General features: G+C 40.5%; 1 protein-coding gene across 2 annotated transcripts in view; it reads right to left on the bottom strand.

The window, feature by feature from the left end:
- Nucleotides 1–1,245: 1,245 nt before the first annotated feature.
- SLC35F4 (solute carrier family 35 member F4) overlaps nt 1,246–15,684 on the bottom strand; it is a 230,819-nt gene continuing 216,380 nt past the window's right edge. For both annotated transcript variants that reach the window (XM_079128990.1, XM_079128991.1), the window contains exons 5-8: nt 9,666–9,791; nt 7,605–7,797; nt 4,031–4,120; nt 1,246–1,649 (exon numbers count right to left, since the gene is read on the bottom strand). In XM_079128990.1, coding sequence (XP_078985116.1) covers nt 1,408–1,649; nt 4,031–4,120; nt 7,605–7,797; nt 9,666–9,791 — 651 coding nt within the window. In that variant the 3' untranslated portion in view covers nt 1,246–1,407. The remainder of the gene's footprint in view (nt 1,650–4,030; nt 4,121–7,604; nt 7,798–9,665; nt 9,792–15,684) is intronic.

The raw sequence follows: 15,684 nt of genomic DNA, 5'->3' as shown, positions 1-15,684 counted from the left end.
ATCCTGCCTCACCTCAAGCCGTGAGGAATGGAGCCAGCCTTCTATGGACTAAGATCGCTGAAACTGTGAGCCCTCCAATAAACTTTTCCTCCTCTATAATTGTGCTGGTCAGATCCTTTTAGTCACAGCAGTGAAAAAGCTGACTAAAACAGTAGGTCACATTGTTTTGCCCCGGGGACAAGAAAAACTTCCCGGGAAAATAGCAATAAAAAACATCATTCAATGGAAGCATCCAACTGAACTCAGAAGGTATTTGAATAGTCAGAACTGAATTCAAGGACAAATCTGGGCTGGAGATAAGATCTTGAAGTCATCACCATGCAGATGAGAACTGAAGGGACCAGAGTAAATGCGTTCCCTGAGAGTAGGAAGTGATATGCTAAGAAGGGGAAATGAAGACTGAAGCCAGAGGATAGGGACGGTGATAAAACTAGCTTGGAAAGAGGAATCCGGAGGAGCTGTCTGGAAGGTCGAAAGATGACCACAAGAAAGTGATGGGATCCGACTGAAGAGAATGTTTTAGAGGGGGAAAGAAGGTCCTCGTGTTAAACGCTTTAGAAAGCACACTGAGTAAGAGCTGAAAAGTACCAACATGATTTTGCAAGAGTGTGGTCATTGGTAACTTTAGTGAAGACACTTACAGAGGAATTATAGGGACAGAAGGTGCTTGACAGTGGGTTGAAGAGTGAACAGGAAGTGAAGACAAAAAGTGACAGCAATTACAACCAAGTCTTTCAGAAACTTGGTGGTTCAGGACTTTAGAGATGGCTGATGCCCTCTCTATATGCTTTGTGCCATTTTCAAATGTCTATCTCATAATAGAGATACTTGCAAAGTGAACAATGCTCTGCACTATGCTAGGCACCGTGAAAGTACGAATGGTCTTCTCTATCTTTACCTCTTCCTTGTTCCTAATGTGGGTCTTGCAGATAGAGGATGCTCTATTAATACTTGTTTAATGATTTTCCAGTTTTCAAATTTTCAGATTCTCATTGAACTTCAGTAAACAGAAAGTGCATATCCTTTTTGTGCATTTTCCCATTAGACAACTTTGTCTGGATTGAATGAAAAGGTCTCTATTCCAGCTGAGAAAAAGAGGGTAAAACAATGATTTAATTGAAGCTCATATTTTCAGGAAATTTTGTGAGTTGAAAGGGAAATTCCCCTCCAAACAGGAGGGGAATAAAATAGAAACAGGACAAATATATTTTAATAAAAAATTTTATTATGCTTATTTACATCAGTTCCTTGATAAGCATATAAATGTAAACTTTTATCATTGGCATTATTTTACATATGATTTATCCAAATTCAGAGTTAATACTGTCATTTGAGTGTACAAGTAGTGAGAAAATTTGATTATATTCACAGAATATACATACAACGTGCATTCAAATTGTGTCCCTCTTAAGCCAGTGGTATAGACACTGTCCCATTGGCCCTGCTTCTGCTCCTCAGGTGCACGCTGGAATCAGCCATGTCCTCCACGTGCTCCTCGCTCTTCTTTTCCTTCAGGCTGTTGATGAATCTCAGGGTGATCTCATCCCACTCCTCAGGCAACAGCATCAGCAGGAACCCGAGGCAGATAATGATGGTAGCAGCCAGGCGGACGACATTGAATATCACCTCCTGCTTCAGGAGGTCCACAGCTAGGGAAGAAAAATCACATCAGTCACAGTTCATGATTGTTTCTAAGTTTCTCTGAAAACAAGTGACCTAAGCCAGTGTTACTTCTCCATATTTCCAAAAGCCTTCTTTACTCTTTCTAGCCAAGGTGTCCTTTTTCCTTGTCTCTCTGCTTTCTATTCCTTCTCTCCATCATACTTACCACTCGAGGCTTAGCTCAAATTCCATGCAACTGGACCTAAGGACCTCTCTGGTTCTCTCTCTCTCTCTCCCTCCCTCTCTCTCTCTCTCTCTCTCTCTCTCTCTCTCTCTCTCTCTCTCTCTCCTGTACTGAGGGGTGCTTAACCACCGAGCTACATCCCATCCCATTTTATTTTTTACTTTGAGACAGGATCTTGCTAAGTTGCTCAGGGCCTTGCTAAATTGCTGAGGCTGGCATTGAACCTGTGATCCTGCTGCCTCAGCCTCCAGAGTCTCTGGGATACAGGGAAGTGCCACTGTACCCAGCCTGGTTTTCTGGTTTTCTCTTAGATTCTTCTTTGTAGCTCTACCCTCTTTTCCAGTTTCACTGGACCATTGGAGATTTTTCAGAGGAGCCAAACCTGTTCATGCCTATGTCTTTGTACATGCTGTCCTTCTTCAAAGATTAATTGAGGTGCAATTCATACAATATAAAATTAACCATTTTAAAGCGAATTTAGTGACATTTAGTCCATTTTAAAATGTTGTACAATTACCCTCCATCTGGTTCCAAAACATCACCATCACTTCAAAATTAAACCTTGTACTCGACCCTTTCTCCCCACTCCCTTGCCCCTGACAACCACGTATCTGCTTCTTTTTCAATGGATAAATGGAGTCACAGTATGTGTGGCTTTTTAGACTGTTTTCTCTCATTTCACATAAGGGATCTAAGGTCGACTTATGTCGTAGCTGTAGCGTGTGTCAATACGTCATCGTTTTTGTGACTGAATAAATATTCCACTATATACATTACCATTTGTTCATCCATTCATCTGTTGATGAACATTTGGGTATATTTACTTTTTGACTATTGTAAATAGTTCTGCTGTGAAAATTCATGTACAAGGTTATTTTCAACTCCCTGTTTTCAATTTTCCCTTCCTTCCTTCCTTTCTTTTTTTTTTTTTGGTTATATACCTAGGCATGGAATTGTCCATCATGCACATGCTGTTCTTTTTGTATTAATGGCCCTTTCCTCCTCATATCCTACTCCATCCAGCCACCCCCTCTGTTAGAGCTCTGTCTTCAGGCTTCTTGCCAGCGGCCTCTTGGATGCTCCTCCTGTGTGCTCTCAGAGCATCTGGAACTTGCCTCTATCAAAGCAATTATTTTTCTACCTTGTAATTACTCCGTTCCTTTTATCTCCCTGTCTGCTCCATGGTTATAGGGGCAGGAACTGTGCCTTATTCAGGATCTATCACCCATGTTAGCACAGTTCTGGCATAGACGAAGTGCTCAGAAACTATTGAATGAATGAATCCATAGCAAATGAATGAACTCCTTTGAAAACCTGACTTCTCTTCAATATCCCTTTCCTCTGAATACCACATAGCCGTTGTGTCTATCTCGTGTAGTTTGGGCATTTAATAGTAAGTTGCATTATAGAGTTCCAACATGTTTCACGTTATGTTGGTTTTCTTTTTTCAAATTCAGTTGTAAGCTTCTGAAGGAAAAGAAAATATAATTTTTTTTTTTGCTGTCTTGTTTATATCCCGATCATTTAATAAGTGCTCAGTAAACATTTATTGGTCTTCCTGAAGCAAAGAAAGATGGGTACCCAAAACTTGGAATCATCGAATTTTAAAATAGGAAGGACTGACTGCACTGTCACCCAGACAACCTGTTTTCATTACTGGCTTTGCTGTCAGCTTTCACTAGAAAGATTATTCTAGATAAATAGCTTCTCCTCTTGCCCCTGTGAGTCAAGTTGCTTTTCCTGGAGGGCCACCTGCTCTGCTCCCAAGAGAAGCTTCCGCAGCTCTCCATGGAGAGTTTGATGGGAGCCAACACCCTGTACATTTTCTGTACTTTCATTAGTGACGTTTACTTCAGAGTCCTATGCTGGGACGCCTTTTGTTTCCATAGGACTTCCTCTAAAAATAACATGAAATTAGGTTGTCAGGGAGATTACATGAAACCCAAATGATACATTTGGTATTTAATTCTAAAAGCACAACAAAGTAAAAGCAGTGTTTTTTGTGGCTGTGAATTTTAAATCTGCTGCATAGTTATTCTGTTGTCTGCCACCTTCACAATATTTAAAAACATCTTCTGAGGCAAGGGACATAATTCACAATTGCTAGAAGAAACAAGTCAGAGCATAAAAATGAGCAGGAGACTTATCGGGTGATCAGCACCTGCACATGCCACATGCTGGTACCTGCATTTCCAGGAACACTGAGCACGGTGCCGATGGAGATAAGGATCGGGTATGTCAGCACCACACCGACATTCACCAGGATGTTGAAAGCTGTAAAATAAAGGAGGAGCTACAGAATGAAGGGGGAACTGACACGCTGAACTCTTCTCGTAAAAGAAACAGTGTTTTTGCTAAAGGAGCCTACTCAAATGCCTGCACCCTGAGTCAATTAATCCTCTAATTTTGGAGATGGATGCATGTACATGTCACCTGAATTAGTCATATTCTTCTGTCTTCCTCCACCACCCTGTTTGCCTGAGCTTTTGCCAACTGGCTGGCAACAGGTATATGGAGCCAATGCCAAAAGGTAAAATAACCAATTCACTACATTGCTTATTAGCACTGCAAAGGTAGATTGGGGCCAGCCAGAGGTGGAAAGTAAGCGACTGATTGAAGTTTGGCACTTAATCTCTTTGTCACTTTGCTATGTTGGGCCATATTCCCAGAAGGTTAAAAGGTTCTGATGTGACTACCTAAAGGATAATCTATTCAATGTCAGCCTATGCTGTTTTCCCCCCTCTGAGGTCAGCATCACATGGGCAAACCAAGATGGACTCAATGTACTTCACCAAATCCCTGGGGCTATTCCTGTATCCTGATTTGTGCACAGGTAACCATCAAGCAGGTCTACAGAACTAACTGAAGATGTAGCTTGATGCTCTTTAGTTAACACCTTTGGAGCGCTTTAGTTAAATAGAACATCATTTAAAATAATCATCTATCCCCTTCCAACATTGCTAAAAATATTATTTTCAAAAAGGAGAAAAAAAATCCAGGTGCCATGGTGCACACCTGTAATCCCAGCGACTTGGGAGGCCGAGGCCAAGTTCAAACTCAGCCTCAGCAACCTAGCGAGGCCCTAAACAACTCAGCAAGACCCTGTCTCTAATAAAATGCAAAAAAGGACTGGGGATGTGGCTTGGTGCTTAAGTGCCCCTGGGTTCAATCCCTGGTACATAAAAAAAAATTATAAATCATACAGCATTATTTTAACAAAGTTCTAACAAATTTCAATCAGATGTTCATTTTAGGAAATTGAGTGATGAGTACTAACAGGTATGAGAGGCTCTTGAATCGGAGAAGATCTCCATGCACATGACTGAAGCATGTTCCCTGTACCTCTGAGTTCTAGAACCATTCCAGTTAGGATGGTATGTATTCTCTACTGGAATTTATAATTCATGCTTTAATGAAGCCTACTAACTTAGTTGTCTGAAGTCACTTAGGCTTGACGGACAATGGGTTTGACCTTTCCAAGACTTGTTCATGTGACAGCAGCAGTCAAGGCAAAGGGACCTCCTAAGTTAGAGACTGCTCCTCCTTCCTGGCAAGGCTGAAATGTGTTCCAGTGCCTTGAGTCTCTCTTCAGACTTAGGGAGTCAAACATCCTAATTCTAACACATTAGGGATTTATCAAATGTAAGAAGGCTCTGGCTGACCTTCTCCGCTGTCATTTTGCTGCCTGAACTGCATATTTTAGCAGATTGAATGAAAATAGTGGCATTTCTATACTTCTGAGCTCTTTTCACCCAAGAAGTCAGGCATCTTCACTAAAATGTGTTATCTGTTTTTCCTTCGTTCCTTAGACGGAATACTTACATTCTCTTTTGACAACCTAAAGAAAAGAATACCAAATTCAATGTGTTATTTGTGGCATGGGGTCCAGCCCAAGTTTATGTGCAATTCAGACATGTCAGGTGAATGGAGGAGGCCCGCCTGGTCACAGTCATAGTTCCCGGAGATGTGGGGGCAGTTCAGATCACAGACTAGTGATCATTGCTCAGTTCTGTTTCTCGGGCCAGGATGCACATAGGTCATGTCTGATTCCCATGGAGAAGAGATGGTTGGAAATGAAAACTTAGGACTGAGAGCAATGAGGATTGTCAGACCCGGGAGTGTGTAACACAGTTAGGGGAGAGACTATGTCTTCAACTTGTCACAGCACAGGTTTGGCACAGTGAGCTCTGCAGCGCACTGGGGTGGGCCTGGTGGAGCAGCTGCAGTACCAAGTGGCCCCGAGCCCTGTAGGGTGTAGAGAACACACTGCTTGGAGCACTCCAGGGTCCAGCTGGCATGGGCGGCACTCAACCCAAGCAGGTTTGCTTAGGAGCATGTATTACCCACACCAGGGAGTACACTGGTGGAAGGCTACTTTGCTGCAAAGTAGCAACCATGTGTGCGCAGTGAGGGGCTAAGACTCAATGAAATTTTGGTTATGATTGTTCCCATTTAGGTTGTTTTTGGCCAGGAAATAATCTAGGTGCTTTTGATTAGGATATTTTGGTCTCATGGAAACACTGCTATTGATTTCTACTCAACTTAGCAGAGGTAATGAGAGATGATAACCAAACATTTTTGGCCTTGAAAAGAAGAACTCAAGGGACCAATAATTAATACTTGATTCTTCTCTTGAGTGTTTCTTGTCTAAGATCTCCCCTTAGGGACCTGGGCTGGAGTGGAAAAAGATGACCTGATCAATACCCTTGTTAGAATCAGGACATTTTTTTCTCCCTGGAATTGCAGCTCCGCTACTATTTCAGATCACATCACCTTGGTCAAGAAGGTCAGCTGAGGGTTGGCCCAGGTCCTGGAGGTTGAGTGTGGCAGGTAAATGTGGAGCAGGCAAAGAGGCTGACCTTGGGCAGTATGTGGAAAGAGGAACAGAATGCAAGGGATTTGATTTTGAGTAAACAGGCATGGGGACATTGGCTCGTTGCTGTTTTTGACTGCTTGGTGAGAGAAGAGCAGACTCATTATTTTTCAGGTTCCTCTTGCATCAAGTGACAGCAGCAGCACAGATTGAAAGTGGGAACCCAGAGCTCAGGTGAGGCAGACAGCCCCAGAGTTTCAGGGAGCTGTGAGAGAAGACATTTAAAAGACTCCAGATGGCTTTTTCTTGGCCCTTGACTAGGCACATTCTGCTTAGCCTGGTCTACCAAGTTCAGCTCATGCTGCCTTCTTCTCTTTCCTAGCGAGGACTTCCTATTGCAAACCCTATTTCCATGCTCAGTAGAGTGAGCTCTTTAATACAGATGTGAACCTGTCACCTTCCTGATTAAATACTAAGTGGATTTAAAATCCAAACCTCAATATGGCTTTCCAGGACCTGCATGAACTGCTTCCTTCTTGAATATCACCTTCTCCCCTCTCTCCAGAGCCTGGTGCTCTGGTCATTTTGAACCACTTTGAGTTCCTTCAATTTGTCATCTATTCTTTTACCTCCGCCCAACACACTGTGGCACACATGGAACACGTAAACCACACAATATGTCACAAGCCTGGATGAGGTTGCTTAAAGGTCAGTGGTAAAGACAGTGGCCTGGCAGGCACACCCATGGCAGGGATACCAGTCGGGTAGGCTAATCTAATCAAACCAGAGCCTGCAAAGAAGCTTCTAAAATTCAGTGACATTAGCCAATGCAAGCTTTGCCAATAGCACACAGAGGTATCTAAGGGAATAATCCTACTATGATTATCTATCTAGGAAAAGGTCAAGAGACATTGGGGAGGGAAGCCAACACCTGAGGACACTTACCCAGCCATAGTCCAGCCATCCCGCAGAGACAGCCCCATGGCAAAGCTGCAAAAGAGGACCAGTGCTCCACCTTGGTGAAATACAAGATGACCGGAGTGAAGGAGATGAAGATCAAGTTGAAGAAACCCATGGTGGAGACAAAGTGTGCAGCTTCCCCAAAGTTGGCACTTCCAAGAAACATCTTAAACAAAACCTGGATGAGAAAGAAGCTCTTCAGCCACACAGTTGGAGACACTTTGCTTCCTCCCCTGTCATCTCCATAGCACTAAATGGGATGTTGAGACCAGAAATTAAAACACCTTATATCCTTTATATAACAATCGCCATAGAGTAAATTCCTTGTGCTGTAGAAAATCACCAGGATACTGTACACTATCTGAAGCACAACCATCCAGATGGGCAGAGGGTGAATGATAAATAAGAGTTCAGCAGACTAGCCCAGAAAAATCTTCAAGGACTGAGATGCTGTCAGTTCTTCCTTTCAAACATGGGACTCATTTTATTCTTATTTTGACAAATACTGAAAGCTAAATTGGACAGAAGGCCTATAATTATGTTGTTGAGAGAAATAATGATGCCTTAGCTTTATAAGCACTTTTCTTTCTGAGCTTAAAATGTCTTCACAAACATTATGTTATTCTGTGGATTAAAAAAAACCTTCCCCCCTATGGATTGTAAGCCTGTGTACAGAGGGAGATGGCTAGGAGAGGTCAATGGCTGATCCATCTCAGAACAGTCTGGGAGAAGCAGCCAGGCCTGGAGTCTTATTCCTTAGTTTCTTAACCCCTCTCTCCCTTTACTAATTCTACCAAAATAATATAGATTGGAGCAGATTATTTCTGCCTGGAATTATGGTCCAGATAGGATTTTGTGCTTTTTTTAGGAACTAATTCCATTCCCAGGATGAAAACATTCTGTATGGTGGTCAGGAGAATTCTCTCCTTAAGATAACTATACTGATTTCACAGTGATTTCAAGGACTGCTTTTCATTTCAACTGAATTTATTTATATATTTCTTTATTGAAAGACTTAAGAGAACTTAGTACGTGCCCATGTTTGGCCACATCTGACATCTTGGTGGAGTTTCAGTTGGGAAATACGTGAGACACTAATGGCAGATGAGTGAACACTTGTCAAGGTTGTCACACAGAACCAGTGGGCCAATAAATGGCAACATGGAAATAGACTTCGTGCCCTCTAGGGGCAGTGATGGTGAATGATCAGAACAGGTCTCCAGGAGGGATGCAGAGGACTTTTTTCTGCCTCTCAGGGAGTGTTGTCTTAATGAAACACCGAGAGAGGTAAACTTGGAATTGTCCTGTGGATACATCCAGAAAGTTGGCTCTTAAAAGCAGAGCTCCAGGAACAACCTTTGAGATCTGCTCTCTGAGACCTTACTTCCGAAGGTGGCTACAACGACCCCCGAGTAGAATTTTCATGGACAACTGGGAACTCCCTTTGACTGGGGAGTACAGAGACCAGATTTAGATCATTGCCCAGGGAGGAGAAGAGTGTCTCCATTTTGCTAATGATGTGGGTTCCTGTGGCCTGGAATCAATAGGTAGACGGCAGCTCTTAAGGGACAGCTGGTCTATTATTTCTAATACCTCTTTGGAATTAAAATAATGACCATAGAAAGTTAACTGAAAGAAGCACAAGGAGAGATCAAGCTTTTCTCACATCCCAGCTGTAACTACTCGATCATTGGGGGGTTATAGTGTAGAACACAGGCTGAGGAGTTGGCTGGTCCAGAGTTTCAATCTTGGCTCTGTTGCTTCCTGGTTATATGACCCTGGGCAAGTTACTTAATCTTACAAAGCTTCAACTGCCTCATCTGGAAAGTGGGAAATATATATCTATGCCTCACAAAGTTGTGTTGACAAAGTTAGAAATTTTCTGGCAGATGCCAACCACGTAGCAAGCCCTCAATATATAGTACTCATTATTATTTAAATACATCTATTTTTTTCTAACCAAAGTTTTCACTTTACTTCCTTTCTTTATTGCTTAAACCTAAGCTATGAGTGACAGCTGATTACAAAATAAGGTGCCCAACATACCTTATATAATGCAGACGTGGAGGCTGAGCCCACTGCAAAAGCCACACCGATGATGGAATCAGCATGGAAATTATCTGCATACGCCATCATGACAATGCCAGTAATCGCCATTATTGCGGCAACTATCTGTCGGATAGAATAGAAAGAAATAAAAGAAAATTATATCTCTGTGTAACCAAGCAACTCAAGATTTCACAAAAGTTGCTAAATATTTCCTTAAATCTGACTACCTTCTCTATATTGCTGCTTATATATAAGAAGAGTCAGTATTAAAAATGAATCAGTATGCTCATGAGACATTCAGAACTAGACTTTAAAAGCTATTCACAGTCTAATTAATGGTAATTTTAGTTTAATTTTTTAACTCAACTTTCTAGAGATTAATATCCATATTGATGAAATGGATTCAACAGGAAGTCACTTCTACGTATTTTCATCTCTATTGTATTCTTTTTCTTCAAACAATTCAGCATACATTTTAATCAACTTCTTGGATCAATTCACATTTCTAAGGATATGAACATAACCAGAACTTGATTACGGAGACATAATTTTGAAACAGTTAAGAGGCAAAACTTAGACCAAGAGCAAAAAAGAAAGTGAGTGACCTCTCATTGGGGTTTATACAGGAGCAAATTGAATGTGCTCTGTCACTTGGGATGTCATATGGAGGCCATTTCTTTCTTTTGTCTACATTCAAATTAATTCCATTTTTTAGGTACACCACAGAAAGATAATTTAACTTAATTACGCTAAAGCATTCATTAACTGCATAAAGCGAAATATTAATAATTTGACTGAGGTCATAATGGTGTACTGTGAAATGATAGAGTCCGTGATGCATTCAAAACAGGAGTCACTCTCCTGGTGACATCTGGTTCACACCTGTTTCTTTAATTGTCCTGAACTGGTTCTACTGGAAAACATTTTAACATTACAGCAAACAACCAAATAACCCTGGGATGGGGAACAATATGTCATTTTCTCACTGACTTTAAAATCAAGTTGAAAATTTGTGAGCAATTTAAACCTACATGGAGATTAATTTTGTTAAGCTTCAGTTCTGAGTATTCCAAATAGATTCCTCCGCAGACAGTTTTTTCACATATGTGATTTTTCAAACCCTTTAAACATTATTTATTGTAACAACATATAGATCATTAACATGGGACTAGACTTGAGGCTAACGCAGGGCATGCTCTTGACGGCCTGTACTTCAGGTGCTGCAAGAGCAATGCTTTTGTTAATGACCAGCAACGGCCAGTGCATGGTGGTTGCGGAGTAGCTCCATACTGAAGCTCTCTTTGTGAAAAACAGCAGGATGACTTGAGCACAGACTCCAACATGTCAGCAGTGAAAAACCATCTTCATAACACATTATCTGTGAGGCTGCTTGATGGGAGGTGTTTCTCTTGCTGAGTGAATATCACATTCTCTGATGCTGCCACGTGTGTTCTCCTTAGACTCTGCCTCCAACTATGCGAAATAGACTTTAATACACTCACCATGAGGTGTCAAGGAAATTTTCCAACTAAGAAGTAATAGACTCATAAATAAACATGGCGAAGTGGTTATCTAGGCCTGGGAATTCTGCGAGGGTTATCATTTCCTTTGATTTGAGGTTTTATAGTTCAGCCAGGGATTTGCAACCATCTTTTGGGCAATCTGATTTCAGAAAGAAGAAAAGCACGGTAGACTGGCATTTTCCGATTTGTTTTTGCGTTTGAATAATTTTCATGGGCTAAAGTGTTCATATGCATAAATAGGTTTCCTTCATAAGACTGAACAGGGAAGATAATAAATTTAAATTAATATTTATTTCCTTTTGGTTAACCATTGATTGTATTTTCTTGGTCAAATAATCATGTGGTTACTATAAGACTTGGCTAATGAACACAATGTAAATCCCAATGAACTTTAACATGATGTGTTGTTTTGTATTTAAAATTATTAAAATTATTCTGTAATAAATAATATTTATGTTTAAGCTATTGTGTGTAATATATAATTCTGAATTTAGGGAATTGTGCAAACAAACTAACCATTAAAAAAACAAAGCAGGGCTGGGGCTGTAGCTCAGTGGTAGGGCGTTTACCTAGTGCATATGAGGCACTGGGTTCAATTCTTAGCAACACATAAAAATAAACAAATGAAGTAAAGGCATTCTGTCCATCTACAACTACGAAAAAAATTTGAAAAAGCAATAGCAAAAACAAAAACCCTTCCTAGAGAATGAAAACAAGGAATGCAATATCCCCAGGATTTACAAGCAGAGGTGGGAAGTCTTCCTTTCCTGAATAAGCCATTAGCAAAAATATATTTGCATGAAGTATCTAAGTTTTCTCAAGATAGGAATTAGATAAAGCCAAAGAGTAAATAATTTTATAGAGGCACAAAATTATAGACATAGTGAGCCTTTTAAAGATCTTCATCAGTCGTTACGTTCAAGTGCTTATGAAAATATTCTCCTGGACCCCTTAAATTGACATATTAATTACACCACTGTCTCTTTCAGTTGGTTTCATGGAGAGAAGTATTTTTCACTTCAGGGGATTAGACAACATCATTAGTTAAGTTCTGAGAGCATGAAAATCTGAATATTTGATATGATAAAAAAACCTTTTCTCCGTGGTACAGGCAATAATTTATAGGTTATATATTAGGTTCTTAGAGCAAGAGGAAAGATAAATTATCTGCCACATTTTCATTTAAATTTTACAACTATCTGCTAAGACAAAATTCTATGGAATGTTTCAAGAGAATCTCAATATATTTCCTATACACACAGCTGAAACTAAAGGAACAGACCTCAGTTAATTTTGAAAATGCAGAAAAATGTTGAGTGGAAGGTCTATTTAGAGGAATTGGTTACATGATCCAGAATGGCTTTGCTAGGCACTGTGGCTTTATATTTTATTTCTTAAATTCAATATGAATTTATTTTTTTTCTTTTATTTTTTAGATTTTTAAAATTTGTTCTTTTTAGATACACATGACAGTAGAGAGGTTTTAACATATACATACATGGATATGTATATGTTATGTATATGTAACTTATTCTAATTAGGATCCCAGTCTTGTGGTTGTACGTGATGTGGAGTTACACTGGTCGTGTATTCATAAGAAGGTTATGTTAGATTCATTCTAGTGTCTTTCCTCTTCCTATCCCTGCTCCCTTCCCTTCATTCCCCTTTGCCTAATCCAATGAACTTCTGTTCTTCCCTCTCCCTGGCACTGTGTCTTTAACTTTGGAGAGTAAATACTTTTTAAATGTCCAGAGAACAAGCAGATCTGAATCACCAGCATTTTCAGAATCAATCATCATCAAAGAAGGATTAATGGCCTGTTCTTCTCAACAGAAGCACATGAAATGACTCTTTTTCTGCTCAACATACTGGAAATGCATCTTCAGGAAGCTAGTGTCTTGAATATGTGTCCACAGTGCTGATATGTACTCATGCATAAGGTGTCCACCATAGAGAGGCTTCTGGGACATCTTGGTGCTCATAATGACCCCTCCTGTTGAAAATGTGCTGTCTAGTGGCCCCATTTGTTGGACTTCTAATAGGTGGTGGCTCTCCTCATGAACTATTCCACTTCTGACCTTTTAACCAACCAGGAATGCCTAAATAATATAGAAAAACCACCACTACCATCATCATAATTGACTTTAAGTAGGAATGTTAAGAACTGCAGTGACCACAAAGCTGCTAAGGCCTCCAGTTTCAATATCCTGAACCTCCCTGTCTTCTCTCATCCTGGTGTGCCCCTCTTGGGAGTGTACCCCAGGAAGGGGATTTATTTAGTCCATTTTGCCAGCATGACTAGGGAATAACATGGCCTTGTGAAACAGCTACCTTCTTCTGCATCGTAGCCTCTCAGAGAGCTTTCTGGGTCAACAACAAAGGCCAGAGGGAACTTGAGGTCATTTAAGCCTGCTCCTAAAGACCAAAGAGACATTTGGTGATATCACTGCCCTAAATACTACCTGAGACCCTACATGAAAGCTAGGTTTCTTTCACCTTTAAAAAAAAAAGTTTGTAAAGATAAAAGCTAGAGAAGCACCTGGCTTTGGACTGCTTTTCTTTTCTTATATCTTCATTTTTTTAGGCCCTTTTCCATTGAGGGCCTCAAAAGCCCCAAGGGTCTTATTCTTCTCTGCATCTCCATGAAGGTGACTAACCTCATCCCCTCCACTGTGTTTCCCATTCGTAGATGGTCTTCAGAATTATTATTTTCCCAGCAATACCAGACCTTTTAGGGCCCAAGGAATTGAAATGAACCTTTGATTCAATTTTCTTCTTACAGTGTCTCTTTGAGGAACTTACAGGTCTAAGTGAGTGATTGGAACAAAAACATGTTTCCTTACTTTGCTTTCAGGCTATTCTGATTTTTGAAGCTGGGTGAGCGTAGAGGAGCTTCACTAGCTCACAGTGCAACCCTGGAATCTCACAGCCGACAGCGACACTCAAAATGGTGGACACCTGTCTGCACCTTGTAAAGGGTTAGGGATTCATCATGGACATACAATCGAAGAGAAGTTAAAATCCAGCTTTCTCCTCTCTTGGCTCTACTCCCGAGTCATTGTCCAGCCAAGAGGGAAATGAGAAGCCCCCCACTGCCACCCTGGGAAACATGAAGCTTCTTGATGGAGAAGTCTGCACTGCACATGAATGAGCAGTTGCCAATCTTATCTGGAATCTCATCTGATGATCTGATTTCAGCACAAGTCAGTAGCTGCTCAGCTCCAATGTCCTGTTAGAGTACTCTGTTGGGGAGGGGACTATCTAAATTCAAAGTACAGCTCATACATTGCTGGTGGGACTGCAAATTGGTGCAACCACTTTGGAAAACAGTTGGGGAATTCCTCAAAAAACTAAGTATGGAACTACCATTTGACCCAGTTATACCACTCCCAGGTATATATCCAAGGGAGTTAAAATCAGCATCCTACAGCATCCACATCCATGTTTACAGCAGCTCAATTTATAATAGCTAAGCTATGGAACTAACCTATGTGCCTTCAACAGATGAATGGATAAAAGAAAATGTGATATATGTACACAATGGAATATTACTCAGCCATAAAAATGAATGACTTCATGACCTTTGCTGGTAAATGGATGGATCTGGAAACTATCATGCTAAGTGAAATAAGCCAATCCCCCAAAACTAAAGGCCAAATGTTCTCTCTGACATGTGGTGCTGACACACAGCAATGTCACGGGGAGAATAGAAGTTCAGTGAATTAGATAGAGGAGAATGAAGGGAAGGGAGGGGTGATAGGAATAGGAAAGACAGTGGAGTGAATCTAACATGACTTTCCTATGACTATATATACCACAGTGAATCTTAACACTGTGTACATCCACAAGACTGGGATCCTAATTAGAATAAGACATGCTTCATGTTTGTATAAATATGTCAAAATATACTCTACTGTCATGTATAACTAAAAAGAACAAATAAAAATCTTAAAAATGTAGAAATATGAATCAAAGTGCAGGTTAGGCAATGAAAGACTCAGTGTAAGTGACATACTTCAGTCAGTTCTTGGTGGGTCAGGGAAAGATTCCAGAACAGACACAGTTTGGGAAATTAACTCCCTAGGGGTCCACATATAACTGAAAAATATGTGGGTACCAAGGTAGAGGGACACACTCATTATCTGCTAAGAAAATTGGGGTCTGCTGAACCTTTCTCCAATCACCAATTTTTTCCATATCTTCAAGGAAATTTTAAAATGAAAGAAAAAAATTTGACACAATAATACAAAATTTAAGGGAGGAACAGAACCTGAAAAAAGGGTTTCTAACTTCCCAGTTCAATATACTTTTCACTGAAGTGAAAGAGACACCAACAACTGAGAAGAAAGCTCTCACCCAGTGGCTCATTTCTCTTGGAAAGAACATTTTTTTAGTTTAGTTTCATTTTTGTGGTGCTGTGGATAGAAACCAGGGTCTCCTGCATGCTTACCTAGTGCTGAGCCAAATCCTAGCCCCAGTATCTTCTTTTCATT

Source organism: Sciurus vulgaris (genome assembly GCF_902686455.1).
Source record: "Sciurus vulgaris genome assembly, chromosome: 2".
In the NCBI taxonomy this organism is placed as follows: domain Eukaryota; kingdom Metazoa; phylum Chordata; class Mammalia; order Rodentia; family Sciuridae; genus Sciurus; species Sciurus vulgaris.
Note: the sequence above shows the minus strand (reverse complement) of the source record. Positions and strands in the feature narration are given on the sequence as shown.